Here is a 26,215-nt window from a genome sequence, read left to right on the forward strand (position 1 = left end):
GAGAAAGTTGAAATTTGCTTTCCTTTGCCCCTCTTCCTTTTAGAAAAGTAGACTACATGCATATGTAGGCTTACCCCCACTACTATCTTTTAGTTTTTAGTGTATTTAAACTGTACCGAAAAGCGAGTGAGTATACAATTAAAAAAAATTTAATCAGTGTGAATGAAGGAGGATGGAGAGAGGTGAATTGTTACCCATTGATTAAACTGAACTCCACATTCAAGCAAAGCAGTACAAGTGACTATGCATTGGGATTGTTTAGAAATCCATAGATACCCAGGTTTATATCTGACTTGTGATATAAAACATGGAATCATATATCTGGTAAGGACCTCCCAAGCTGCCATCTAATCTTATTTAAACTACCCATGGTTACTAAACAAATATGGCCATACTTACTCTCCTCTATCCATAGGACACTTGAGGTTGACATGCTTATAAAGTCTTTCTGGACCCTATTTACTCACCACATTACATTGATCGTATTAATGTGGACTTCATAGTCTTTGACCCTACTTACCTCGGTTGTCATCCTCATTGTCTTCCCAGGGTTCTTCATTTGCTAGCAGTGGGTCCTGTGACTCATTCCTAGACCTCATAGGGAAGGAGTGTCCATCACCAGGGCTAGTTGGAAAAGAAAGACAGTGACTTATTGCAGCTGACATAGACTTTTGTAAAGGTTATAATCCTCTTAAAAACAAGAGGGGGTTTCTTAGGCATATTTAGTCTTATTGTCTAAGGCCACAGTGGCATGGGCTCTTACAATAGCATCATTTAGTTGCTGTATTGCTCTCAGTTTCCATATATTATTTGTGTGTCTGCATCATTAACATCTTGTTTGTAAGCAACTCTTTAATTTGCTTCCCAAAATGCCCAGTATGGCAATATGCACACACAGCAGACTTCATACATATCACTTAGTGATGATGATACCAATTTATATCCCATTATTTTAATGCTTTGATTCTAAGTTCTCAAGAAAGATGACCAGTCTCTGAAACATTGAATACAGTGGATATAAGCTGGTGTGAATTGGTGAAAGACAATGCCTGAATGTACTGTTATTTGATTTGCATGGCAGAAGGGTTGTTAGAAACTAGGAAAAAGAGTCAGATTGAGCCATATCTCTAGAGTGCAGATTTTGGGGCAATTATGCACCTGTGGAGTCCTGCTTTGTGGCTACCTATGGTAAGTTAGGGTCAACTCCCTGGTTAATTTCTGGCCACTAACAGATGGGATGTATTGGAGGGAACTGAGCTGGCCCTGGCCCTGGGTTACAATTTGAACAGTTCAGTTTAGGTATCTGAATGCACTCCAAATTTAAGTATGGATGACTTTTGATGTTACCTATGCCTTTTCTCCTGTTCGTGTATGCGGTTAATTGAAAGTTGACAGATTTTATTGATAGTACTTTAAAGAGCATGTAAGTATACTGATTATAAATGAATGGGCTTTGATTTTTGATTTTGTTCTTTATTCCAGAGAAGACTCATTTTACACCTCCCTTTGATGTGATGACGATGTGTGCATATTTGTGTATGTGAGCATGTGAATAGAGTGTAGGTAATATCTGGTAACAGTTATTAATCAATATTGCCCACTGACATAGTTTTGCCTTGTGATTTATAAACTGTATAGTAGGATACACCACATCTTTGAAATGAATGAGCTTGTAAAACACTAACTGGTACACAGGAAGTATCAAGGCAATCGGTGAAGGGGAGGAGAAATTTTTCCTTAATTGCCACCCTACCCACAACAAAGTTTCCTCAACTAAGTGAACATAAATGTATCCCTGTCTAAGGAGGGGACCAAAAGGGGGCTGCAAGAAGGCGGTAAACAAGCTCTGCTCCAGAGCTAGTTTAGTTGATGGTGGTTCAATCTAGTTAACAAAGTCATTCAGAGAATACTAGCTTGACTGTTTATTTCTCATCCACTGCTTTCCCTGAATTCTTGTTGCAGTCCTAAGAATTACCTACAACCTCTAAATTAATCTTTGCTCTTGCTTTTTATATTTTTTGTTCATAAAATAATATTAGCATTAATGACAAAATATGAGAAATGGAGAAAAGATAAATAATTTCTAACTTTTTTGGTATATTTATCTTCTGCTGTTTTCCTTCTATATATGTTTTTAATCACAGTGTATTGGATTTTTCATTTGCATTTAAAATACAGTAAGCATTTTCCCTTTTTGTGAAATAGGCTTTATAACCACTACTTTTGATTATATAATATTCCACCCAGTAGAAACACACACACATGCATACACACACACACACACACACACACACATTTATGTATCCATCCCCATATTACTGGATATTTAGGTTGTTTCCTAATTATTTGCTATAAATAATGCTGTGATGAACATTTTTGTGCATAGTTTGTTTCTGTCTTTAGGATAGATTCAATACCCAGAAATGTAATTATTAAGATGTTGGACATGTAGATTCTTATGTTTTTTGATAGGTATTACCAAATTCAGTTATAAAAGATTGGTAGTGCCACTGTACATTGCCACAAAGAAAGCATGAGAATATATATTTTATCATACCTTCACCTCTTTATTTATCTTTACTAAACTAGAAATGAAGAATTTGGGGAATAGAGTTTCACATTGGGCTGATACCTGCTGCATACTGCAATCAAAATTAAATTTGACACTTTAAGGCATGGTCTAGCACTAACTTTTCCACTGGTAATATTTACTCACCTGGACCCAATAGGTATTAACCAGAACTTCTTCTTATCTCCAAACACCTGCTTGATATTCTTGATGAAGCCAAGGTTGAACCCATTTTTCTCTGGGCCACTTGTAAACACTGGAGTGCAGAAGGCCTCTAAGGCAGGGCAGGAGAGTTGAAGAAAAGAGGAAGAAAACAATGAAAAAACAAATTTCGGCATAGTCATGATTTTACAATTCTCCATTTATGTGACTTGGTTTCTATTATATCTTTTTGTGGTGGTAGCACAGACCCCTCATTTTTAGTTATTGCTAAATTACTTAGTAAAAACCAGTTTAATCACTTATCACAAACTAAGCTTTTTATTGCATATGAAGAATTCGTACTCTCTTTGTAAAAGACAGAGGAAACACATGGTGGTAGAAATAATTAAGCAACCATGGGGCTAGTATGTATTTTGCACTGCCGAATTTAGAGTATAGGAGCAGATTTGACAGCACTTTATTTGAATCTAAGTGGCAACAATAGCAAAATGGCCTCCATCTTTAGAGCTGGGAAGAAAGTAATGACACATAAAGATATGGTAATGACATTGATTTGGTTTTGAAACATTTCAAAAATGAAAGTGTTGATGCTGAAGCCTGCAATGTAAGAAAATGAGTTTTACTGCGGATAATATATCAATTGGTGAGCTGTAATCACTTCAAAGACTATAAAGAATGGGACCATGTTAGTGCACATTATTTTAGACACATAGTAATCCCATTAAGCAAATGCTTTCACTGTTGGACTCTAGCTGCATCTGACTGTTTCACATTTGTTCTTTGTTTTCAGACTCTGATATAAGGAAGCTTTTAGTGGTTTTCCACTTTGTAGCTGTTCTCTAAGCCAAATGTGCTCATCTACCACCATAGCAACTAGGGGCTACATATATATTTGGTTAAGAAAATGGGTACAAATACTTTATTTTTAAAAACAGATAATAGGTCTTGTTCTGTCACCCAGGCTGGAGTGCAGTGGCACAATCTTAGCTCACTGCAGCCTTAAACAGACCTCCCCCGGGGTCAATAAATCTTCCCATATACCTTACTGAGGAGCTGCAGCCACAAGCATGTGCCATCACACCTAGCTAATGATTATTATTTTTAAATATTTTAACTATTACTTTAGGATCAGGGTACATCTGCAAGTTTGTTTTAAAGGTAAATTTGTGACTTGGGAGTTCGTTGTACACATTGTTTTGTCACCCAGGTACTAAGCATATAATCCAAGAGTATTTTTTTCTGACCCCTCCCTCCTCCCATACTCCTCCCTCCCTTAAGTAGGCCCCAGTGTCTGTTGTTCCATTCTTTGTGTCCATGTGTACTCAGTCTTTAGCTCCTACTTGTAAGTGAGAACATGTAGTATTTGATTTTCTGTTCCTGAGTTAATTCACTTAGGATAATGGCTTCAAGCTTCATTTGTGTTGCTGCAAAAAACAGGATCTCATTCTTTTTTATGGCTGCATAGTATTCCATGTTGTATATGTACCACATCTTCTTTACCTAGTTTGCCATTGATGGACATTTAGGTTGATTCCATGGCTTTGCTATTGTGAAATGTCACCCAGCTGATTATTTTAATTTTCATTTGTAGAGATGTGGTCTTGCTATGTTGCTCAGGCTGGTTTCAAACTCCTCAGCTCAAATGATTCTCCTTTCTTGGCCTCTTAAAGTGCTGGGATTACAGGAGTGAGCCATCATGCATGGTCCATAGATGCAAATACTTTCTTAGCTGTTGCATCATTAGCAAATAAATTCCCAATGTGTAGCAGCTTGTGCACTAAACTTTTCTCAAATCCATCCTAGCTAAACATTCAACATTCAAAACTTTTATATTTTATCCTCACTCCTCACGTACTGATTTGTGCACAGTATAAATACTTATCTCACCATCAATGAAATAAAATGTACTGGAATCCATCAGAAATATAGTTTTCCAAATAATAGCCTATAGAGTAACTGACAGAAAATATGTTCATTTATTTTACTAATTTTCTATAAAATCATTTGTTCAATGTATTTATCTCATTCCCACAGTACCCAAAGAGCCCCCTGATGATTGCAGATATTCACTGATTTGTTTGTTTCTCAAGACTTAGATTCTTGTTGTGGTTGGTTTGGATTTTTTGTCAGGGCTCTGTTTTTAGATGTGCATAATAAATTCTGACATTCTCTTCTGTACTGATTCTTTCTTTAATTTTTTCATGTGAACACCTTTTAGAAATCTTCTGAGCTATAAACCTTGGTAGCTATTACCCAGTATACACTATATAAAACAATGGGCAATTTTGTTTCTGTGTGGGGTTTCATTAAAAAATATAATCATAATTAGCTTATAAGCTTCATTCACTATGACTTTCTAGTTTGGTAAAATGTATTTTCATCTGTCTCAGTGTGCGGGTAGAGGGATGTTATTGCAGCTAAAATTCTTCACTGGAAGTTTTACTTGGGAACAATCCACAGGTCAATCTGATATACATTAATATGTTTTTTCCTAATCTTTATGTTAAGTCTTACCTAAGGTGGTTTTGTTTCTGCTGACAAGCCAACAATGGTAACCAAAGAGAATCACAAGGCTGACAAAAAACATGCAGGCCACAAAGAGGAGAAAAAGGACATGGAACTTAGAGCGAACACTGGGTAATTCCCCCTAGAAAAGAAATAATAAACAAACAAAAGATTAAAGGGGAAAAGCATGGCTAGTTTTTTTTAATATATAGGTTAGCAGTTTTTCATATGTATAAAATGTCTAGCTGTAATTTTAAAAATAGATTCTGTAAAATTTTTATAATATGGTTCTTTAGGTTAATGATGATATCTGTGAGTATGCTCTCAGCCTACAAAGGCTAAAATGGATCCTTGCTTAGGTGCAGTTCAGTGTTAAATAGGGTATATTAGGTACCAATTATAAAAGGGTAATGTAAAAAGGGTATACTCAAGCCATAATTGGCATGCAACCTCTTACAGCTTATATTCCATTTAGTTTGAGATCCTGAAGTCATATGCCTTATCCTCTTGCCTCAGTGTAAGTTATTCTGGAATTCTTTATATATCATGTTTCCTTGGACATGTGTGTGTTAAAAATGTCACAGTGATGTATGTAAGAAGTTAAAACATATAGGTAGAATTTAAAAATGTCCTACTCATAAGTCATAACCTGATTTTAAAGCTGTTGTAAATTTTGTGTTGTTGTTTTTTAAAGCTGAGGTAGAATGTGCTGGTGTATTACATCCTGTGAAACAGCTGTCTAGACAGTAAAAATCAAGCAGAATTTTTACAGGCAAATGTAAAAGTAGTTAGCTACAGATTTTTATAGTTATCTAAGACATCTTATTTTCCATGTGGCACCAGCCTTTTTTTCCTACATGCGGCCTAGACCAGAATGAATGTTATAAAGTTCTGTATCATGTGCAGCATATAACATTTATCTTCTGAAGAGAATCTTAAAAAACATTTTCAATTTTGGAGTGAACAGTTGGGGGAATGACTATTATTTATTTCCTTCTTCCCTGTGATGATTATTGTTTCAGTGTGATGAATCACTTTGAAATATTTCTAATTTCTCTCTAGTAATAAAGTTAAACATGATTCTTAAGTGAAGTGGACTTTAACTTCCGAATGATCTAGTTCTACTTCAGTTTGGAAGGAGAGAGTTAAGGCTTGGCAATACTTGGAAAGTCCAGATAGTACAGATTTTTTCTTCTCGAGAGAATATTTTTATTCATTTTTATGTATGGAAATATTGGAAATCTTCCAGGTTGTATACTGAAGGATGAAGATAAGGATGCTTCCCCTTTTCTTCAGCCAGTCAGATGCTGTCAGCTGAGTGGGGGTCCAGGTGAAAATTGCATAGGGACAGAGCAGCCCAGGAAAGAGCTACCTCAAGAACGTCAATCATCTTCAGGAATATTTATCTGAAACTCTCCTTTTTGAAATGATCCCTCTATATATTCTTGGCCTAAGCACCCAAATTGAACTGGATTGGGGGTTTTTGTTTTATTTTGAACTTATAGAAAACACTCCATATATTGCTTTGCAGTTGGCTTTGCCTTGACTGTGTTTTTGCTTTTGCAATCTTTAGTTTTTAAATAATGTTTTAAAAATATTTTAAAGCTGACATTTATTTTACTTCTTAATTTTTTCACATATAAATGGATAGTAGAAAATGGATGGACAAGAGGGACTGATATAAAGTCAGTCCGCAGTCTGTGTGGCTGAGCTGAAATCTGTTTCCTCACCCCAACTCAATTACTCTTAAAGAACATTTTTCTGTCTGTCAAAGCATATCTACTATGTTGTCCCTTGATAAGAGTTCTTCTGAAACTTTTTTCTTTTGTTAGAAGAGGGTGATAGCCCTATGTTTAAAAATACCTTCTCAGGAGATAACTAAGCTAAATCACTCAAAGCAATAGCCATCAGAGACAGATCAGATGAATACTGGCTGAATAATGCTATTATCTTGTTTTTAAAATAATTAATAGCTCTGTGAGGAGATTCACGGCTAAGTATAGGAGGTATGTATTAGTACTTTTCTGCATAAGGCAAAGGTCAATCTCTTATAATAGTAGCTATTGTTTAATATTGAGAAGAGAGAAATAATCAGATGGTTTTCTGAATTCTTTATTCCCATGGAGCTAGAGCTTCTCTAAAGCAGAGCTATAATGGGCAGTAGGACATGGTACAGTGTGTAAGATCACTGAGCTTAGGGTCAGATTTAGGTCAAAGTCCTAACTTTGAAATTTACAAGCTGGGTAATCATAGACAAGTCACTTAACTACTATGAGCCTCAGTTTTTATCATCTTTGAATGAGACTAATAATTAGTGCTTTGCCTACTTCACAGGGTTGTGGTAAGGATAAGATGAGATAAGGAGTATGAAAGTGCTTTAAAAACTGTAAAGTACTATACAAATGAAGGTTGCTACAGTTAGGAGCACAGCTTGTTTCCTTGATACATGGATTTCAAAATACATGGCTGTGTTTACTTATTATTTTAAGGGGAGATTCACTTAAACTACACTTAAGTGTTACCTGGCTAAAGAGACTGCAAAGGAGCATTTCTCTGAGCTGTCAATGCCCTTTTCATTTTAGGACAAGCCAGGAAAGATTCTTTTGCCTCTCATCTGTCAGGCATGAGGTAGTCCATTGTGGGGAAAAAAATGAGGGAATAGAAAGAGAACAAGATTATGTTCACTCGTGGTATTGCTTGTGAATACTGGCACATTTCTGAAGATTAATTCATATCCAAATATTATCTTTCCAATATGAAAAAAGAATATAACACCTGTCTGGCATTGTGATATTTGATTATTGGCTAAGTGGGCTAAAGGCAAAATGTGTAAAATGCATTATTGTTTATTTTGTTATGAGGGTAAAAGGTGGTTCCCAAACAGTAGCCTACTGTGTTAAGCACCAAAAAAGGTCTGTAGTGAAGACCAAGGCTGACGCTTTCCCTACTGATTGGACAGAGCAGATTTTCTTCACATTCAGAGTAGAAGCTCAGTATGTGGATTTTATAATAATCATGTGCTGTGGAATGGGACAAAGGAAGAGATGATGAAGCATTTTATATTTGCAGAAAATATATGAAAAAGTTTTATTTTTGCATAAACTTTTGGGTCCCTGAGTTAGTGATTATTACGTATATTATATAATTCCTTATTTGTAAAGTTATTAAATATCTGAACTAATTAAGCAAGTTGAAGGGAAAATGGAAAGCACACATCACTATAATTTTCTATACTATCTTTTCTATATTACTAGGGATCAATGCACTAATTAATAATTTAAATATTCTTGGCTATTTAGGTTCCTATTGCCTTTGTTTTCTTTTTTCTTTAGTTTATTATAATCTGTATTCTGGTCACTGAATTCATGTTCTTTCTCTACAGCTTTATGTCTCCATTTGTGGTGAGATATTCCTGTTATAACAGGCTTTTGTGCAATTCCTAAATAACTAGTAGCTCTGTCCACATCTGCCTTTTGATATTCAGGTTCACTTTGGACAGCCTTTATCATGGATGTCTTAGTAATTGTACTGGAGCTGTGGGGAAGAGATATCTTTGGGGGTCTACTAGTATGAAATTTAGAAAGAACATTTTTCACTATACTTCTGCCAGACTTTGTACCCATATGTAAATTTTTAAAAAATCTGCTTTAAGTTTATTTTTCTTGTTAGGAAGTAGTTGGATATGATTGGTATCTTCAGTAGATGAAAAGACTTTTTTGAGATTTCATTATAATTATTAGAATCACATTTTGAAAGGTAAAGCACTTTCAACATCTGTTTCATTTGATGTTGGTAATGAGCCAGTGAAGCAGGTAACAGATCCAGTATCAGATCTCAATTTTTCTAATTGCTAACCTAGTGTTTGTCACACAAAGTTAAAAAACAAAACAAAACAGAAAAACCCTCCCCATTTCATTTTGTTCATATGTGAAGATAAGTCAATACATCTTTCTGTCCAGTAGGAATTCTGTAACTTTCCTTTGAATAGGGAATTAGGAAGTATTTTCTAACAACAGGGGAGTAATCTGTTAGCCTTTTTCTTAGGAAACCAGGGATTTAAAATTAGTTTCAACACTTTTCAAATCTGTAACTGGTAAAAAGTGGATCTTTAAAACTCAACTGAAGAAACACATTGTAAAAAATCAGTAGGAGTCAAGAGATTAGGTTCCTCAAGGCCTTAGCAAGATTTGCATGTGTGACAGAAATTTAACTAGAATCTTTAAATAACAGCTTCCTAAATCTCAGAGTATTCAATATAAAAAACCTGTTTTTAGTGCCTTATCTTCTGGTTACTTCAACAGTATAAGCTATTTAAAAATGTAAAAAGATAGAGGGTGAACAATGTCACAAATTGGAGTGGGTGTGCGTTTGTTCTGGGGGTACCCTTCAGGATATTTTTAACTTACTCTCCAGTATTTGATGAAATAGCTGAAGACTGTTGTAGCAATGTACAGGCAGTAGAGAACAGAGTAAGCTAAGAATTGAAGGAAGAATTTGTAGTTGGAAAATCCAATGCAGTTATTAACCCTAAAAAAAAAGAAAAACTAATTTGAAATCCACAACTCTTGAGAGCACACTGATACATAAATGAACTAAGCAATGGAATCATGCTAGTTCTGCTGCTTCATTATGTGTTTTGTAAAAGCCCAATAGAGATAGAAGTCCCTTAATAAGAACAGACTGGAAAAAACAAGTTCGTGTCTCACTTGTTTCTTCTTTCATTTACAGACACAGTAACACCTGGCCTACCTAATAGCTCTGGACTGTTTCCTAACACATCCAAGCAAACCTGATCCTGGTAGCTAAAAATGTATTACAGTTTTAGCAGCTACACTTGGTACAGTTGCAGCATGTTCTTTTTGTAGTTAGGTGATTTCAGACTGGCTGTCTGAATCTGATATACAAAATTTGGAAAACTGCTGAATTTAACATTCTAGAATATTTCAAACATCAAGACATCTAGAAACAGAACTGAATTGTGAAATATCAAAAGGAGAAATATTTGTGCTTTATTTTGTTACTAGGCTCAATTGCTAAAGTTAATGAATAGGAGATCATTAGCTTTGTAACTCCAGGCATTCACTAGTATACCTTTGGTTTTATATTTATTCTTGCTTTAAAATGTTACCCCTCCCCTTTCCCCTACAGAAATATAAAACCCAGTGAATTACGGTGGTAGAAACAGGCATGTGACAACTACGCTTAGAAAAGTGCATATAATTGAGCAACTTTGACCCTTTTATCAGAGAGAAACGAATCAAACAGACATACCAGGGGCAGTGATGATCCATTTTTAACACACACCTACAAAGGGGACAAAATATAATGTGATAAGTGAGGTTATGCAAATGAAGCAAGACCTCATAATTAAACTCAAAGTTTCACCAGTATTTTTACATGGTTCCAGTACACCTATTCTCAGATTTCCACTATAGTAACTCCAAAACTATGGCCCTCAGTTGTCCCTAGGATGAGTCAGTCGCAACAACACTTTATGGGATCATGTCAGCAGCAAGTTACATGCCTGTAAGTCCAACTTTTCAAAGGGATTGAGAACTTCAGATTATTAATACAGAGAAAAGGTCCAAGATGTCTCCTATAATTTTGTTCAATACTTAGTTTAATAAAAATACAGAAGAAAACGTGTAAGAAAAAAACATAGCCTCTATCTGAATCAAAGGTAAGAGAACTATGGGTGGAATAAGCACTCAAGAGGAAAGGCATGAAGATTACATGTATCAACATAAAAATGGGTTTTACAAAACTGGAACAATTTGGGCAACAAAATAAATAAAGTGGTATTGAGTTATAACACAAAGCATAAAATTAATATTCATGCTTTTATACTGATATAAAAATGACTGAATAAATAAAGAGACGAAATAAGTGTCCCGAGCAAAATAACTTGAAATAATTTGTATAGATACTCCACCTTCAAGGATGGAGGGCATAACTTCCCATTCCTTTAATGCTGGCTGTGCACAGTGGCTTCCTTTCAGAGTACAGTACAGAAAGGAACAACTTTACAGTGGTGAAACTTGACAAATGACCTCAGTCAGATGATCATAATTAACATTTCAGTGATAAGTCATGTTTATAGATGCCCTTAATATGATGTAATGAGAATGATACCTTACTCTATGGCCTTTCTCCCCAAATCATATTACCCTAGTCTAACAATGACGAGAAAAACATCAAAAAAATCTCAATCAAGGGACACTCTACAAACTACTTGACCATTAAACCTAAAAACTGTCAAGGTTATCAAAAACAAGTAAAGTCTGAGAAACTGCCACAGCTAAGAGAAGCTAAGGAGACAAGACATGACAATTAAATGCAATGTGGTAACCTGTCTGGGATATTGGAACACATAAAAGACATTATGGAAAAACTGAGGAAATTTAAATGTAGACTTCAGTTAAAAATAATATATCAGTATTAGTTCATTAATTGCAACAAATGTACCATACAAATATAAGATGTTAACAATAAGGGAAACTCGGTATGAGACATATAAGAACTATCTTCACAATAAATCTGTAAGTCTAAAACTGTCCTCAAATAAAATGTTTATATTAAAAATGTGGTCTTACTTCTTGTACTTACCTTTAGAGTAGTTTGAATCATCATCATCCGTGTGAGGGGTTTTGGCATATGCTCATTATGATTAAAAGGAAATGCTCTTATCTAGGTATGGTTACATGCTAGGATAAGTCATTTTGTTGTCTAGGCAACCATCAGTAGCTAAGCTCAGCTCAGGGGAAATATGGCCATCACTTACATGGCACAGACAGAGCAGTGGTGGCAGCGGTCTGGCTTGATCAGATGGCACCGGTCACAGAATCGTACAGCTATAAAAAAATAAGGTGGTTAGCACTTGTTAGGGCTCAATATAAGACCTTATATCTTATTAGCTTATCTGGATGCCTTGTTATGCACTGATTATAGATAGTCAAACTCATCTCAAGTTGCCAAGCAAAAGACAGATTACACAAGATAATTGGGGTATATATTTCTTCCTTGTTGGATCCAATTTTGAAAGCACTTTTGGGGGCTGAAAAGAATAGGGAAAGTTTCATATCTGAATATCTATCATAAGATTTTTCATTATAAAACAAACTATACTATCAACTGCTTGCGGGATCTTGAAAAATCATTTTGCCTCTATTTACCCCCACCTTTCTGATCTGAAAATAAGGATTCATAATTTATCTCCTGTCTCCAGAGATTGAATTTCATGAGGTGGATAACATTCCTAAAACATACAGTGGTTCCTAGAAGAATAATTTGGAGAACAGAAGAAATATTCTAGAACAATTAGTTTAATTGACCTCTTTACTAAAGGAAATAAAGATCTGGGCCATATCAAGTGATTTACCCATGGTCACACAACAAGTTGCTGGCAGGGCTGTGACCTGTACAGTTTTTATGACTTCTTATTTTAGGATTCTTTTAACTCTAAGTCTGATATAAAAAATCATTCCTCTTCCCTTCCTCCCTCCTTCTTTCCTTCCTTTCCCTTAGATGAAAAGTTTTTTACTTTCCCTCTAATTTTCTCCAGGTTCATTGATAGAGTATGACTGTGTTTAATGTGGTTATTAAGTATAAAAACTAAACTGATGAATAATTTGAACTAGTATAATAATTTCATCTAAAGTATACATTAAGCCCATATAACTGATTCAACACAGTAGACACTTAATTCGGCAGAGATTTGTGTTCACTTCTACCAATGGAAGTGTGTAAGTGACCAAAGTTGTGGGAATAATTGAGTCAAAGGGGAAGGGAGAAGAACATGCCTATCTGGGTCTTTTTACATATTTAAAAATATACTGTAAATGCCCCTATTCTAGTTTAAGCCAAATTGTCTCTTAGCTAGTTGAGTGCAATAGCTGTGTAATTTATCACTCTGCTTTCACATTTGCCCCTCACGAGACCTACTACACAGAGTGGCTGGGTGATCTGTCAAAATCTACATGAGGTCCGGTGTAGTGATTCACATCTATAATCCCAGCACTTTGAGACACTGAGGTGTGAGGATAGCTTGAGGCTGGGAGTTTGAAACCAGCCTGTGCAACATAGTGAGACCCTGACTCCACAAAAAATAAAAATAAAACAAATTAGCCAGGCATGGTGGTGTGCACCTGTGGCCTCAGCTACTTGGGAGTCCATGTGGCCTTCCACTCAGACTGCTAGGACTGCTAGAGCCCAGGAGTTCGAGGCTGCCATGGGGCCATCAATGAACCACTGTATTCCAGCCTGGGTGATAGAGCAAGATCCTGTTTTAAAAATACAAAAATGAAAACAAAATGTAAATCAGATCATATCACTCTCCACTTGAAACTCTCAATGGATTTCCAGCACCCACAGAATAAAATCCAAACTCCTTACCATGGCCTGTATCATCTAGCCTCTGCCTGTCTCTTTAATTGTATCTTGCAAAACTCTCCTCATACTGTGTTCCAGTGAAACTGGCTGCCTATCTGCTCTTGTAATCAAGATTGCTCCTGTTTCAGGGCTTTTTGTACTTGCAATTCCTTTTGCCTGGGATAATCATCCCTCTGCTCCTTTTGGTGTGATGGTTAATATTTTTTTTAATTTCAATAGGTTTTTGGGGAACAGGTGGTATTTGGTTACATGGATAAGTTGTTTTGTGGTGATTTCTGAGATTTTGGTGCACTCACCACCTGAACAGTGTACACTGCACCCAATGTGTAGTCTGTTATCCTTTGTGACACCCTACCTTTCCCCTGAGTCTCCAGAATCCATTATATAATTCTTAGGCTTTTGCATCTTCATAGCTTAGCTCTCACTCATAAGTGAAAACATATGATGTTAGCTTTTCCACTCCTGAGTTACTTTACATAGAATAATGGTCTCCAACTCCATCTGGGTTACTGAGAATGCCATTATTTTGTTCCTTTTTTATGGCTGAGTAGTATTCCATGGGGTGTGTGTGTGTGTGTGTGTGTGTGTGTATATATATATATGTATATATATATGCGTGTGTGTGTGTGTGTGTGTGTATCTCACATTTTTTATACATTCAATTGATGGACAACATTTGGTCTGGTCCCATATTTTTGTAATTGCAAACTGTTGTGATGAACATGCCTGCGCAAGTGTCTTTTTCATATACTGACGTCTTTTCCTCTTGGTAAATACCCAGGAGTGGGATTGCTTGATCAAATGGTAGATCTACTTTTAGTTCTTTAAGGAATCTTTATACTGTTTTCCATAGTGGTTGTACTAGTTTATATTCCCACCAGGGGTGTAAAAGTGTTCCCTTTTCATCATATCCAAACCAATGTTTATTATGCTTTGATTTTTAAGTTATGGCCATTCTTGCAGGAATAAGGTGGTATTGCATTGTCGTTTTGACTTGCATTTCCCTGAAAATTAGTGATGTTGAGCATTTTTTCACATTTATTGGCGATTTGTATATCTTCTTTTGAGAATTGTTTATTGAGGGCCTTAACCCACTTTTTGATGGGATGGTTTGCTTTTTTATTCTTGCTGATTTGTTTGGGTTCCTTGTAGATTCTGGATATTAGTCCTTGTATGTATTCATATACATAGTTTGTGAATATTTTTTCTCAGTTTTTTGGTTGTTTACTCTGCCGATTATTTTTTTCCTATGCAGAACCTTTTTAGTTTAATTAAGCTTCATCTATTTATTTTTGTTTGTGTTGCATTTGCCTTTAGGTTCTTGGTCATGAACTCTTTGCATACGCCAGTATCTAAAGTTTTTCCAATGTTATCTTCTAGAATGTTTATGATTTCAGGTCATCTTTGATCCAACTTGAGTTCAGTTGATTTTTGTATACAGTGAGAAATGAGGATGTAGTTTCATTCTTCTACCTGTGGCTTGCCAATTATCCCAGCACCATTTGTTGAATAGGGTGTCCTTTCCTTACTTTATGTTTTTGTTTGCTTTGTCAAAAATCAGTTAGCTGTAAGTATTTGGGCTTATTTCTGGGTTTGCTATTCTGTTCCATTGGTCAGTGTGCCTATTTTTATACCTGTACCATGCTGCTTTGGTGACAATAGCCTTGTGGTATAATTTGAAGTCAGGTAATGTGATGCCTCCAGATTTGTTCTTTTTGCTTACTCTTGCTTTGGCTAATGTGGGCTCTTTTTTGGTTTCACATGAATTTCAGAATTGGTTTTTCTAGTTCTGTCAAGAATGATGATGGTATTTTGATGAGAATTGCATTGAATTAGTAGACTTCTTTCATCAGGACGGCCATTTTCACAATATTGATTCTGCCCATTCATGGGCATGGGATGTGTTTCCATTAGTTTGTGTCATCTATGATTTCTTTCAGCAGTGTTTCATAGTTTTCCTTGTAGAGTTCTTTCATGTCTTTGGTTAGGTATATTTCTAAGTGTTTTTTTATTTTTCCACTATAGTAAAAGTGGTGGAGTTCTTGATTTGATTCTCAGCTTGATTGCTGTTGGTGTATAGCAGTGCTACTGATTTGTATACATTAATTTTGTAACCTGTAACGTTACTCAATTCATTGATAAGACCTAGGAGATTTTTGGAAGAGTCTTTAGGGTTTTCTAGTCATACTATCATATTATCAGCAAACAGCAACAGTTTGAGTTCCTCTTTATTCATTTGGATGCCCTTTATTTCTTTCTCTTCTCTGTTCACACTGGCTATGACTTCGAGTACTGTGTTGAATAGAAGTGGTGAAACTGGGCATCTTTGATTTGTTCTCAGGAGCAACACTTTCAACTTTTCCCTATTCAGTACAATTTGGCTGTGTGTTTGTCATTGATGGCTTTTATTACCTTAACATATGTCCCTTCTATGCTGATTTTGCTGAGGATTTTAATCATAAAGGGATGGATGCTGAATTTTGTCAAATGCTTTTTCTGCATCTATTGAGGTGATCAGGTGATTTTTGTTTTTACTTGTATTTATGTGGTGTATCACATTTATTGACTTGCCTATATTAAGTGCCTAAATCTATGTTATGAAATCCACTTGATGATTATGGATTATCTTGTTGATATGCTGTTGAATTTGGTTAGCTAGTATTTTGCTGAGGATTTTTTGCATCTATATTCATCAGGGATATTGGTCTGTGGTTTTCTTTTTTAGCTATGTTATTATGATTATTTCTTGGTAGTAGGGTAATATTGGCTTCAAAGGATAATTTAGAAAGGATTCCCTCTTTCTCTATCTTTTGGAATAGTTTCAGTAGGAGTGGTACCAATTCTTCTTTGAATGTTTGATAGAATTCAGCTGTGAATCTGTCTGATCCTGGACTTTTATTGTTGTCAATTTGTATTACCATTTTAATCTTGCTTCTGGTTATTGGGAGTTTGTATATTTCCAGGAATTTATTCATCTTCTCTAAGTTTTCTAGTTTGTGCCCATGAAGGTGTCCTTAGTAGCCTTGAATGATCTTTTGTATTTCTGTGTTATCAGTTGTAATATCTCCCTTTTTGTTTCAAACTGAGCTTATTTGGCTCTTCTCTCTTCTTTTCTTAGTTTATCTCACTAATTGCCTATCAATTTTATCTTTTCAAAGAACAAGCTTTATGTTTCATTTATCTTGTATATTGCTTTTTTTGTTTGTTCCAATTTCATTTAGTTCTGCTCTGATCTTTGTTATTTCTTTTCTTCTTCTGGGTTTGGGTTTGGTTTGTTTTCATTTCTGTAGTTCCTTGAGGTGTAAGCTTAGATTGTCCATTTATGCTCTTTCAGATTTTTTGGTGTAGGCACTTAATGCTATGAACTTTCTTCTTAACACCACTTTTGCTGTATCCCAGAGACTTTGATAGGTTGTGTCACTATCATTCAGTTCAAAGAAATTCTAAAATTTCTATCTTGATTTCATTCTTGACTCAACAATCATTCATGAGTAGATTATTTAAATTATATGTATTTGCATGGTTTTGTGGGTTCCCATTAAAGTTTATTTCCAATTTTATTCCACTGTGGCCTGAGAAAGTACTTAAAATAATTTTGATTTTCTTACATTTACTGAGACTTGTTTTGTGGCCTATCATATGGTCTATCTTGAATAATGCTCCACGTGCTGATGAATAGAATGTATATTCTGCAGTAGTTGGGTAGAATGTTCTGTAAATACCTGTTAAGTCTATTTGTTCTAGTGTATAGTTTAAATCTATCGTTTTTTTGTTGACTTTCTGTCTTGATGGCTTGTCTAGTGCTGTCAGTGGAGTATTGAAGTTCCCCACTACTATTGCATTGCCATCTATTTCATTTCTCAATTTAACAGTAATTGTTCTATTAATATGGGGGCTCCAGTATTAGGTACATGTATATTTAGGATTGTGATATTTTCCTGTTGAACTATCCTTTTGTCATTATATAATGTCCCTCTTTGTCTTTTTAAACTGTTGTTGCTTTAAAGTCGTTTTTTTTCTGATATAAGAATAGCTAACCCTGCATACTTGTGGTGTCCATTTGCACTGAATATTTTCTTTTATCCCTTTACCTTAAGTTTACATGAGTCCTTATGTGTTAGGTGAATCTCTTGAAGACCACAGATGCTTGGTTGGTAGATTTTTATTCATTCTGCCATTCTGTATCTTTTAAGTGAACCATTTAGGCCATTTACATTCAACATTAGTATTGAGATTTGAGGTACTATTCTATTCATCATGCTAGTTGTTGTGTGAATGCCTTTTTTTTATTGTGTTTCTGTTTTATAGGCCCTGTGAGATTTATGCTTTAAGGAAGTTCTATGTTGATGTATTTGAGGTTTTGTTTCAAGATATTGAACTCCTTTTAACATTTCTTGTAGCTCTGGCTTGATAGTGGCAAATTCTCTCAGCATTTGTTTGTCTGAAAAACTTTATCTTTCCTTGATTTCTGAAGTTTTCTTTCACTGGACACAAAATTCCTGGCTGGTAATTATTTTGTTTAAGGAGGCAAAAGATAGGACCCCAATTCCTTCTAGGTTGTAGGGTTTCTGCTGACAAATCTGATGTTAATCTGATAGCTTTTCCTTTGTAGGTTACCTGATGCTTTTGCCTCATATCTCTTAAGATTCTCTGCTTTGTCTTGACTTTACATAACTTGATGAGTGTGTGCCTAGGTGATGATCTTTTTGCTATGAATTTCCTGGGTGTTCTTTGAATTTTTGGATTTGGATTTCTAGATCATTTCTAGATCTATAGCAAGGCCAGAGGTATTTTCCTCAAATTTTCCCCCAAATAAATTTTCCAAACATTTAGATTTCTCTTCTTCCTCAGAATCAATTATTCTTAGGTTTTGGAATAACATAATCATTTAACATAATCCCACAACTTCTTGAAAGCTTTGCTCCTTTCCCTTGAATCTTTTTCCTTTGTCTTTGTCAGATTGGGTTAATTCAAAAGGCTTTTCTTTGAACTCTAATGTTCTTTCTTCTACTTCTTCAATTATATTGTTGTAACTTTCCAGTGTCTTTTGCATTTCTCTAAGTGTGTTTCATTTCCAGAAGTTGTGGACTTATTAAATTTATGCTATCTCTCTGGAGATATTTTCATCCATATCCTGTAATATTTTTAAAATTTCTTTAAGTTGTTTTTCACCTTTCTCTGGTCCCTCCTTGAACAACTTAATAATCGACCTTCTACATTCTTTTTCTGGCAATTCACAGGTTTCTTCTTGATTTGGATCCATTGCTTGTTACCTAGTGTGGTCTTTTGGGGATGTTAAAGAACATTGCTTTATCATATTATCCGGATTGTTTTTCTCATTCTTTCTTATTTGGGTAGACTATGCCAGAGGAACATTCTGTGGCTCAAGTGTTGCTGTTCAGATTCTTTTCTCCCACTGAGCAATTCTGAGATGGTGTTCTCCCCATTTTTCTAAGGATGGGGCTTCCTGAGACCCAGACTGCAGTGAATGTTATTTGCTCTTCTGGGTCTAGCCACCCAGCAGAGCTATCAGACTCTGTACTGGTACTTGGGAGTGTCTGCAAAGAGTCCAGTGATGTGATCTGTCTTCAGTTCTCTCAGCCATGGATACCAGCACCTGCTCCAGTGGAGGTAAAGGGGAGTGAAATGGACTCTGAGGATCCTTAATTGTAGTTTGTTTATTGCCCCGGTTTTCTTGAATGCCATTTTTCCTAACAGTGAAGCTATCATGTGGACAAACTCAGGACCTCTGGTTAGCCAGGATTTTGCAGGCAGTGGGATTAGCTTTTGTATTCTCCTTTCTTGGAGCAGGGTTGCTCTTTTATGCGTTGTTGTAATGGCTTAAGTTGGTTGGCCTCCAGCCAGAAGATGGCACTTTCAAGAGAGCATGAGCTGTCATAGTGGGAGGATTCAATCTTTCCCTAAAGTCACCTGGATAAGTATTCTGGTTTCTCAGGCAATGGGCAGGGACATAGTGCTCCCAAGAGGTTTCATCTTCAGCTACCATGGCATGTAGAGAGAGGCTATCAGGTGAAAACAGGTTAGAGATGTCTGAGCTCAGACTCTCCTTGTGTGGGGCTTGATGTGGTTGCTGTGGGGGATGGGAATTTGGTTCTCATGCTAATGGGGTTATGTTCCCAGGCAGATTATGGCTGCCTCTGCTATGTCATGTAGGTCAACAGGGACATGGGGAAAAGCCAGCAGTCACAGGCCTCACCAAACTCCGATTCAGCCAGCAAGGACAGTCTCACTCTCACCATGCTCCACTAATGGCACCTAGTTTATATCTAGGCAGCCAGTTTGCAGGGCTGAGATCTTGCCCTGCTACAAGCTTCCCCATGGAGAAAGCAATCAGGGCCTTCAGGCCCTGCCCCTTTCTACCTGCCAAAGCTTCTGTGCTCATATCTATGCTTCCTGTTCACCTCCCTTGATCTTGCCCAAGAAAATTCATGCTCAGTTTAAATTAATACAAAGTTCAGCTGGAAGTTTCCTTGTCCCTGTGTTCCTTCCCGAAGAAATCCTTGAAATAAAGTAAAGAGAGCCCTAGTGACAAGAAAATGGCTAGCCTGGGCTTCCCTGAAGACTGGGAGTGCCTACAGGGTTCTTCCCACTGCTTCCTCTACTTTTATGTTTCTCTTGGCTCTCCAAATGTCTTTCAGCTGTAAGGTTAAATCCTTCTCCCATGATTGGAATTTTCAGATTCCCCAGTAAGTATGTGTGTTCAGAGTTAGACTTTTCCCTTATTACACTTTGGGCACTCACAGGTTTTTGGCTCTCATGGAGTTTGCAGTGGCAAGATGCTTCTTTCAAAATATTGGTGAATTCTTTTTGCTTTCTTGCTATGTTCCTGTGGTAGTTCCCAGAACAAAAGTTCATGGTGCGAGACTCCACATGTTGTTCTGTCCATCCAAGTGGGAGCTGCAAGTTAGTCCTGCCACCTATCTGCCATTTTTTTTTGGTTTGGTTTTAATTCTGATGGTTAATTTTATGTATTAACTTGACTGAGTCATAGTGTGCCCAGATATTTGGTTAAACATCATTTCTAAGTGTCTCTGTGAGAGTGTTTCTGGGTGAGATTAGCATTTGAATCAGCAGACTCAATAAAGGAGATTGTCTTCCCCAATGTGAGTGGGATTCACACAATCCATTGAGGACCTGATTAGGACAAAAATTCAGTGGAAGGGAGAATTTGCTCTCTCTGCCTGACTGTATGATATAAGACATCATTCTGCCCTTAGACTGGGACTTATGTGATCAGGGTTCCTGGTTCTCAGAAGTTCGGACTCAAACTGAACTTACACCATTGGCTCTAAGGATCTCAGGAGGCCTTTGAACTTGGAGTAGAACTTATACCATTGTTTCTCCTAGTGTTTACACTTTGGACTCAAAGTAGAACTACACTACCAGCTTTTCTGGGTCTCAGCTTGCTGATGGCAGATAATGGGACTTCAAAATTTAAAAGGTGGAGGATTCATTCAACAAGTACTTACTGTTTTAGTCATGTAGATGAAATCTTAGAGTAAAATTCTGTGTTGGATATTTTCCCAAAAAAAAGAAGATATGTCTTTGCACAGATATTTATACAATAAAATAACAGATTGACTAAAAATAACTAAGCATTAGAAACAACCCAAATATGTATCAACTACTGAATGGATAAACTGTGATACATTCATACAATGTAATGCTACTCAGCAATAAAAAAAATACACAAAAAGATGGATGAATCTTATAAACATTATGTTGAATAAAAGAAGGCAGACCCAAGAGTATATACTCTATGATCTCGACTATATGCTACTCAGCAATAAAAAAATACATGAAAAGATGGATGAATCTTATAAATATTATGTTGAATAAAAGAAGGCAGACCCAAGAGCATATACTCTATGATCTCAACTATATAAAATTTGAGAGCAGACAAAACTAATTTATAGTGAAAAGCTATCAGAATAGCGGTTGTCTATGGGGAGTGAAGTGAGGTGCGACTGAGTGTAAATGAGGTATGACAGAACTTTCTGGGGTGATGGTAATTTTAATAGGGGTTTAGTTACACAGATATGTACATTTTTTTAAACACATGGAATTATACACTTAAGATTATGCATGTTTTGTATGTAAATTTTACCAAAACAGAATAAAATATTTAGGTAGATGTCTTACTGATGTCAGCTATTTACTTTGAAATGTATCAGAAAAATAAGATGCCTTGAGGGAAGATAAATAGAGGTATGCATATGTGGACAGATATGTGATGAAGCAACATAGTAAAATGTTAGTAGGAGAATCCAGTTTAAAAATTTCCCCAATTGCCATATATCTTAATAAATACTTGCTGAATAAATGATGAGCCAATGAATATAAGTATCTGACAGTAAACTTTCTAAATTCTTCAAATGTGAAACATAATCATCCTTATTAGAAATATTAGGATGACAAATCAGAAGAACCTTCGTTCTTCAGGTGTTTACTATACAATTCTGCCAGCTTTGATGTGTTTAACATTTTTTTAAAATAAAATGCTGAGAAAATCTCCATAGTGGTTTTCAGAAGATGAGAGGGGAAAACAAAGGGGTAGTTTGAAAACGTATATGACTTAGCCTTTTTGAGACACTTGCTGAACTGCCACTCTAGCTGACTTTGGATGAACTGACCTCCACTTCCAGTTCTTGTGTAAACTGGTAGCTTTTTGGCCATATCAACAAGCATCTGCTTCTGGACCTCAGGTCTCTCTTCATTTTCGTAGCGCTCCTTGTCTGTGTAGGACAAGTGGAACTGAAAGCAAAAGTGAAAGGTAAGACTTTATTATCTAAGGTTAATAGAGAAGATTAAAACCAACAATAACTACTTTAATGAAAATATTAGTTACCTACCCTTGAAGCTCAGGTATCCATTGGTCTTATAATATTCTCTGGATAATTATCTCAATAATCTGGCTTTTATCTATATCTCTAAAAGCATGAGATAGGTGTATTGTTTTATAAAGAAAATAAAACACAGAGATTAAGTACCGTGCCTAAGGTTGCACTTAATCAACTAACAAGTGGCAATGCTAGATCTCAAACTCATTTCATCTGATTTCAAGACATGTGCCCTTTCCATTGATTCATAGTATGATGCTGCAATCAGATGTGTAACACATTTCTGCCAAGTTCATAGGTGACACTGATAACACCCTTGGAGAAGTGAGATCAGACTGCTTGTAACACTGTCTGCATATTCTAATCTCATAAGTGGAAATTTAGATATTCTCACTTGAACTGTTTTAGTCTGGTATGGAGTTTGCTGCCACAATAGTGCCACATTTTGCTAATCTTGCAAAAGATATGCCAATGATCTTCAAAAGTAATATGAACCTGAAAGCATTTATTCTATCTGTGCCAAAGGGTAGACTGAGGTGAAAAAAAGAATCTGTGGTCAGAATTTCTGAGTTTAAGTCTCATCTCTATCACTTCATAGAAAATCACTTTGCAAATCAGACATTCTCAACCTGTTTCTTCATCTGTAAAGTAGAAGAAATAATGCCTACTTCATAATATTGGTGCAGAAGTGCTGACTAATAACAAGTAAATAAAAATCTCTTTAGGAAGCCTAAGTTTTGAATTATTTAAAAATATTTGATATTGCCAATGTTTCTAATTTTAACTATTCTAGTTGGTATGTTGCATTAGTCTATTCCTGCAAAGTGTATCATGTGTAGTGGTATTTTATTGTGATTTTATTTTGTATCCCTTTGATTACTAATGATATTGAGCACCTTTTCATGAGCTTATTGGCCATTTGGATAACCTCTTCTGAAATACCTATTCAAGTCTTTTGTCAATTAAAAAAATTGGGTTGTTTGTCTTTTTTTGGTATTAATTTATAGAAATTCTTTATATATTTTAGATATTAGTCTTTGGTTGAATATTTTTTATTTTACCAGTTTGTGGCTTTGCCTTTTACTTCTTTTATGGTGGATTTTGATGAACAGAAGATCATGGTGGGAGTGCAGATTTATACAATCAGTTTGGAAAACTTTGGCATTATCTACTTACACTAAATATATGCCTGTCTTATGACCCTAGCAATTTTATTTCTACTCCTATACCCAAGATAAATGAGTTTGTGTATGTATATGTCAGTGTATATTAGTTTTATTTACACACACACACACACACACACACACACGAGTCAGCCTTCCCTATCCATGGTTCCATATTCTTGCATTCAACCACCTGGATTAAAAATATTTTAAAAATTAACAATACAAGAAAAATAATACAAATAAAAAACAATACAAAAAACAGTTTACATAGCATTTATAGTGTATTCATATTTTATGTAATCTAGAGATGATTTAAAGTATGTAAGAGGATGTGAATGGGTTGTATGCAAATACTATGACATTTTATGTAAGCAACCTGAGCATCAGCAGATTTTGGTATCTATGAGAGGTCCTGAAACCAATCCCCTGTGGATACTGAGGAACAACTATATTTATATATCAAAGACATGTACAAGGATGTTCGTTGCAGCTTTATTCATAACACACAAAAAATGGAAACAAGTGTACTTCAATGGTTGAATGGTTAAATCAATTGCAATAAATAAAATGGAGTAACTAACAACAATCAAAGGAAATGAACTGTTGAAAAATGTATCAACATGGATAAATTTGAAAAACACTGTTGAGTGAAAGGTATGCATAGAATAGCACCAACTATAATTCCTTTTTTATGGACTTCAAAAACAGACAAAACCAAACTATGGTGATAGAAGTTAGAGTAGTAGTTACCTCTGAGAGGAGGCTGATTGAAAAAAGCATGAATATTCATGAAGTACTAGAAATGTTTAAAATCTTAACCTGGATAGTGATTACCTGGGTATAATGTATGGGTGAAAATTCATCAAATTATTCTCTTTAAACTTAATTCTGGAAATAGAGTCTGTATGTTATACTTCAATAAAATAGCAAAATAAATAATAAAATATTTCAGATGATTTAAATATATCTAACTTTAAAAATTGGAAATATATAAAATCAGTCTATTTTAAGAACCACACATAGTGGTGTGTTTTTATGGTACTGTCATCCTCAAATAGAGTGAGAATTAAGTACCCTGCTTGAAGTATGTGGAAATATGTAGAAACATTTTTGGCTATTACAATGAATGTGGTGCACTATAGGCAATTAATCCTTAGCCTAGGGTGCTAAAGATTCACCAATGAACTGAACAAATTCACACAACTATTTTTCCCAACTGAAGATCAATAGGTGGTATGAGAGGGGCCCAGATGGCTGATTAGAAGCAGCTGTGGTCCATGGCACTCGCAAAGAGGAATGAAAGTGGCGAATGAGTTCAGCACTTTCAACTAAAATATACAGGTTCTTACATTGGGATTAACTAGGCAAACAACTAGACCCATAGAGAATGAAGAAAAGCAGGGTGGGGAAACAGCCCACCAAGGAGTGGCACACAGCCAGAAAAAAAAACCCACTCCCAGCCAAGGGAAGTGGTGAATGATTATGCAACCCTGCTCAGGAAATCACACTTCTCCCACAGATCATTGCAACCCACCAATAAGGGGATCCTCTGTTGAGCCCATGCTACCAGGGCCTTGGGTCTGATACACAAAGCTGTGTGGAGTCTTGGCAGAGCAGCTGCTCAGGCACACAGAGAGACTCAGGAGTTTTATATACTCCAGCCCTAGTATCCCCAGAGAGGTGTGAGATCCATTTGTCCCTACACCTAAAAAGAGTGGTAAATTAGGAGAGCCAAGCAGTGTCATTCTGTAGTCCCACTTCCATGGCACCATACAAGTGAAGACCCACTGACTTGTAATTCTAGCCAGCCAACTGCAACCGGCTGAAGTCTGCCTGAGGTGAATAAAGTTCCTGGCAGGAGGGGTGGCTGCCATCTCTGTGGTTCAGTTGACTCAGTCATTCCAACCTGTGAGCGTTGGAGAGTCCAAATCCAAAGGATAAGGAAGGATCTCTCACAATGAGGAATAGCTACTTTGCCAGGTTGTGGCCAGGTGCTTCTTTAAGCAGGACCCCAATCTATTCCTTTTCACTGGGTGGAGACTCTCTCTGAAAACTTGATCCACTCCAGCCAAGATTATACAGAGAGAGCTCTGGTCTCTCTCTGGGACAAATCTCCTCAGGGGTAGGGTGGCCACCATCTCTGTAGTTCAGTAAACTCAGTCATTTCAGCCTGCCTATTTTAGAGAGTGAAAACAGTGCTGATGAGGAAGGGTCAGTTTGAAAAATTTGGGACTTATCTATTTATGCTAAATATATGTAACATGATGCAGGACAGCTGCTTTGCCAGATCATGCCCAGACTTTTGTTTTTGAGATGGAGTTATGCTCTTGTTGTCCAGGCTGGAGTGCAATGGCAAAATCTTGGCTCATCACAACCTCTGCCTCCTGGGTTCAAGTGACTTTCCTGCCTCAGCCTCCAAGTAGCTGGGATTACAGGCATGTGCCACCATGTCCAGCTGATTTTGTACTTTTAGTAAAGGCAGGATTTCTCCATGTGGGTCAGGCTGATCTCGAACTCCCAACTTCACATGATTTGCCTGCCTCAGCCTTGCAAAGTGCTGGGAT

The 26,215-nt window shown here is 36.2% G+C and overlaps 1 protein-coding gene across 5 annotated transcripts in view; it reads right to left on the minus strand.

The window, feature by feature from the left end:
* Positions 1-26,215, minus strand: part of ZDHHC15 (zDHHC palmitoyltransferase 15) — a 159,054-nt gene that overhangs the window by 82,583 nt on the left and 50,256 nt on the right. For all 5 annotated transcript variants that reach the window (XM_002763019.6, XM_008989515.5, XM_035287577.3 and 2 more), the window contains exons 4-10: positions 22,279-22,399; positions 12,018-12,087; positions 10,508-10,540; positions 9,643-9,763; positions 5,246-5,378; positions 2,717-2,843; positions 521-624 (exon numbers count right to left, since the gene is read on the minus strand). In XM_002763019.6, the coding sequence (XP_002763065.1) occupies positions 521-624; positions 2,717-2,843; positions 5,246-5,378; positions 9,643-9,763; positions 10,508-10,540; positions 12,018-12,087; positions 22,279-22,399 (709 nt within the window). The remainder of the gene's footprint in view (positions 1-520; positions 625-2,716; positions 2,844-5,245; positions 5,379-9,642; positions 9,764-10,507; positions 10,541-12,017; positions 12,088-22,278; positions 22,400-26,215) is intronic.

Source organism: Callithrix jacchus, chromosome X (assembly GCF_049354715.1).
Source record: "Callithrix jacchus isolate 240 chromosome X, calJac240_pri, whole genome shotgun sequence".
Classification (NCBI taxonomy): Eukaryota; Metazoa; Chordata; class Mammalia; order Primates; family Cebidae; genus Callithrix; species Callithrix jacchus.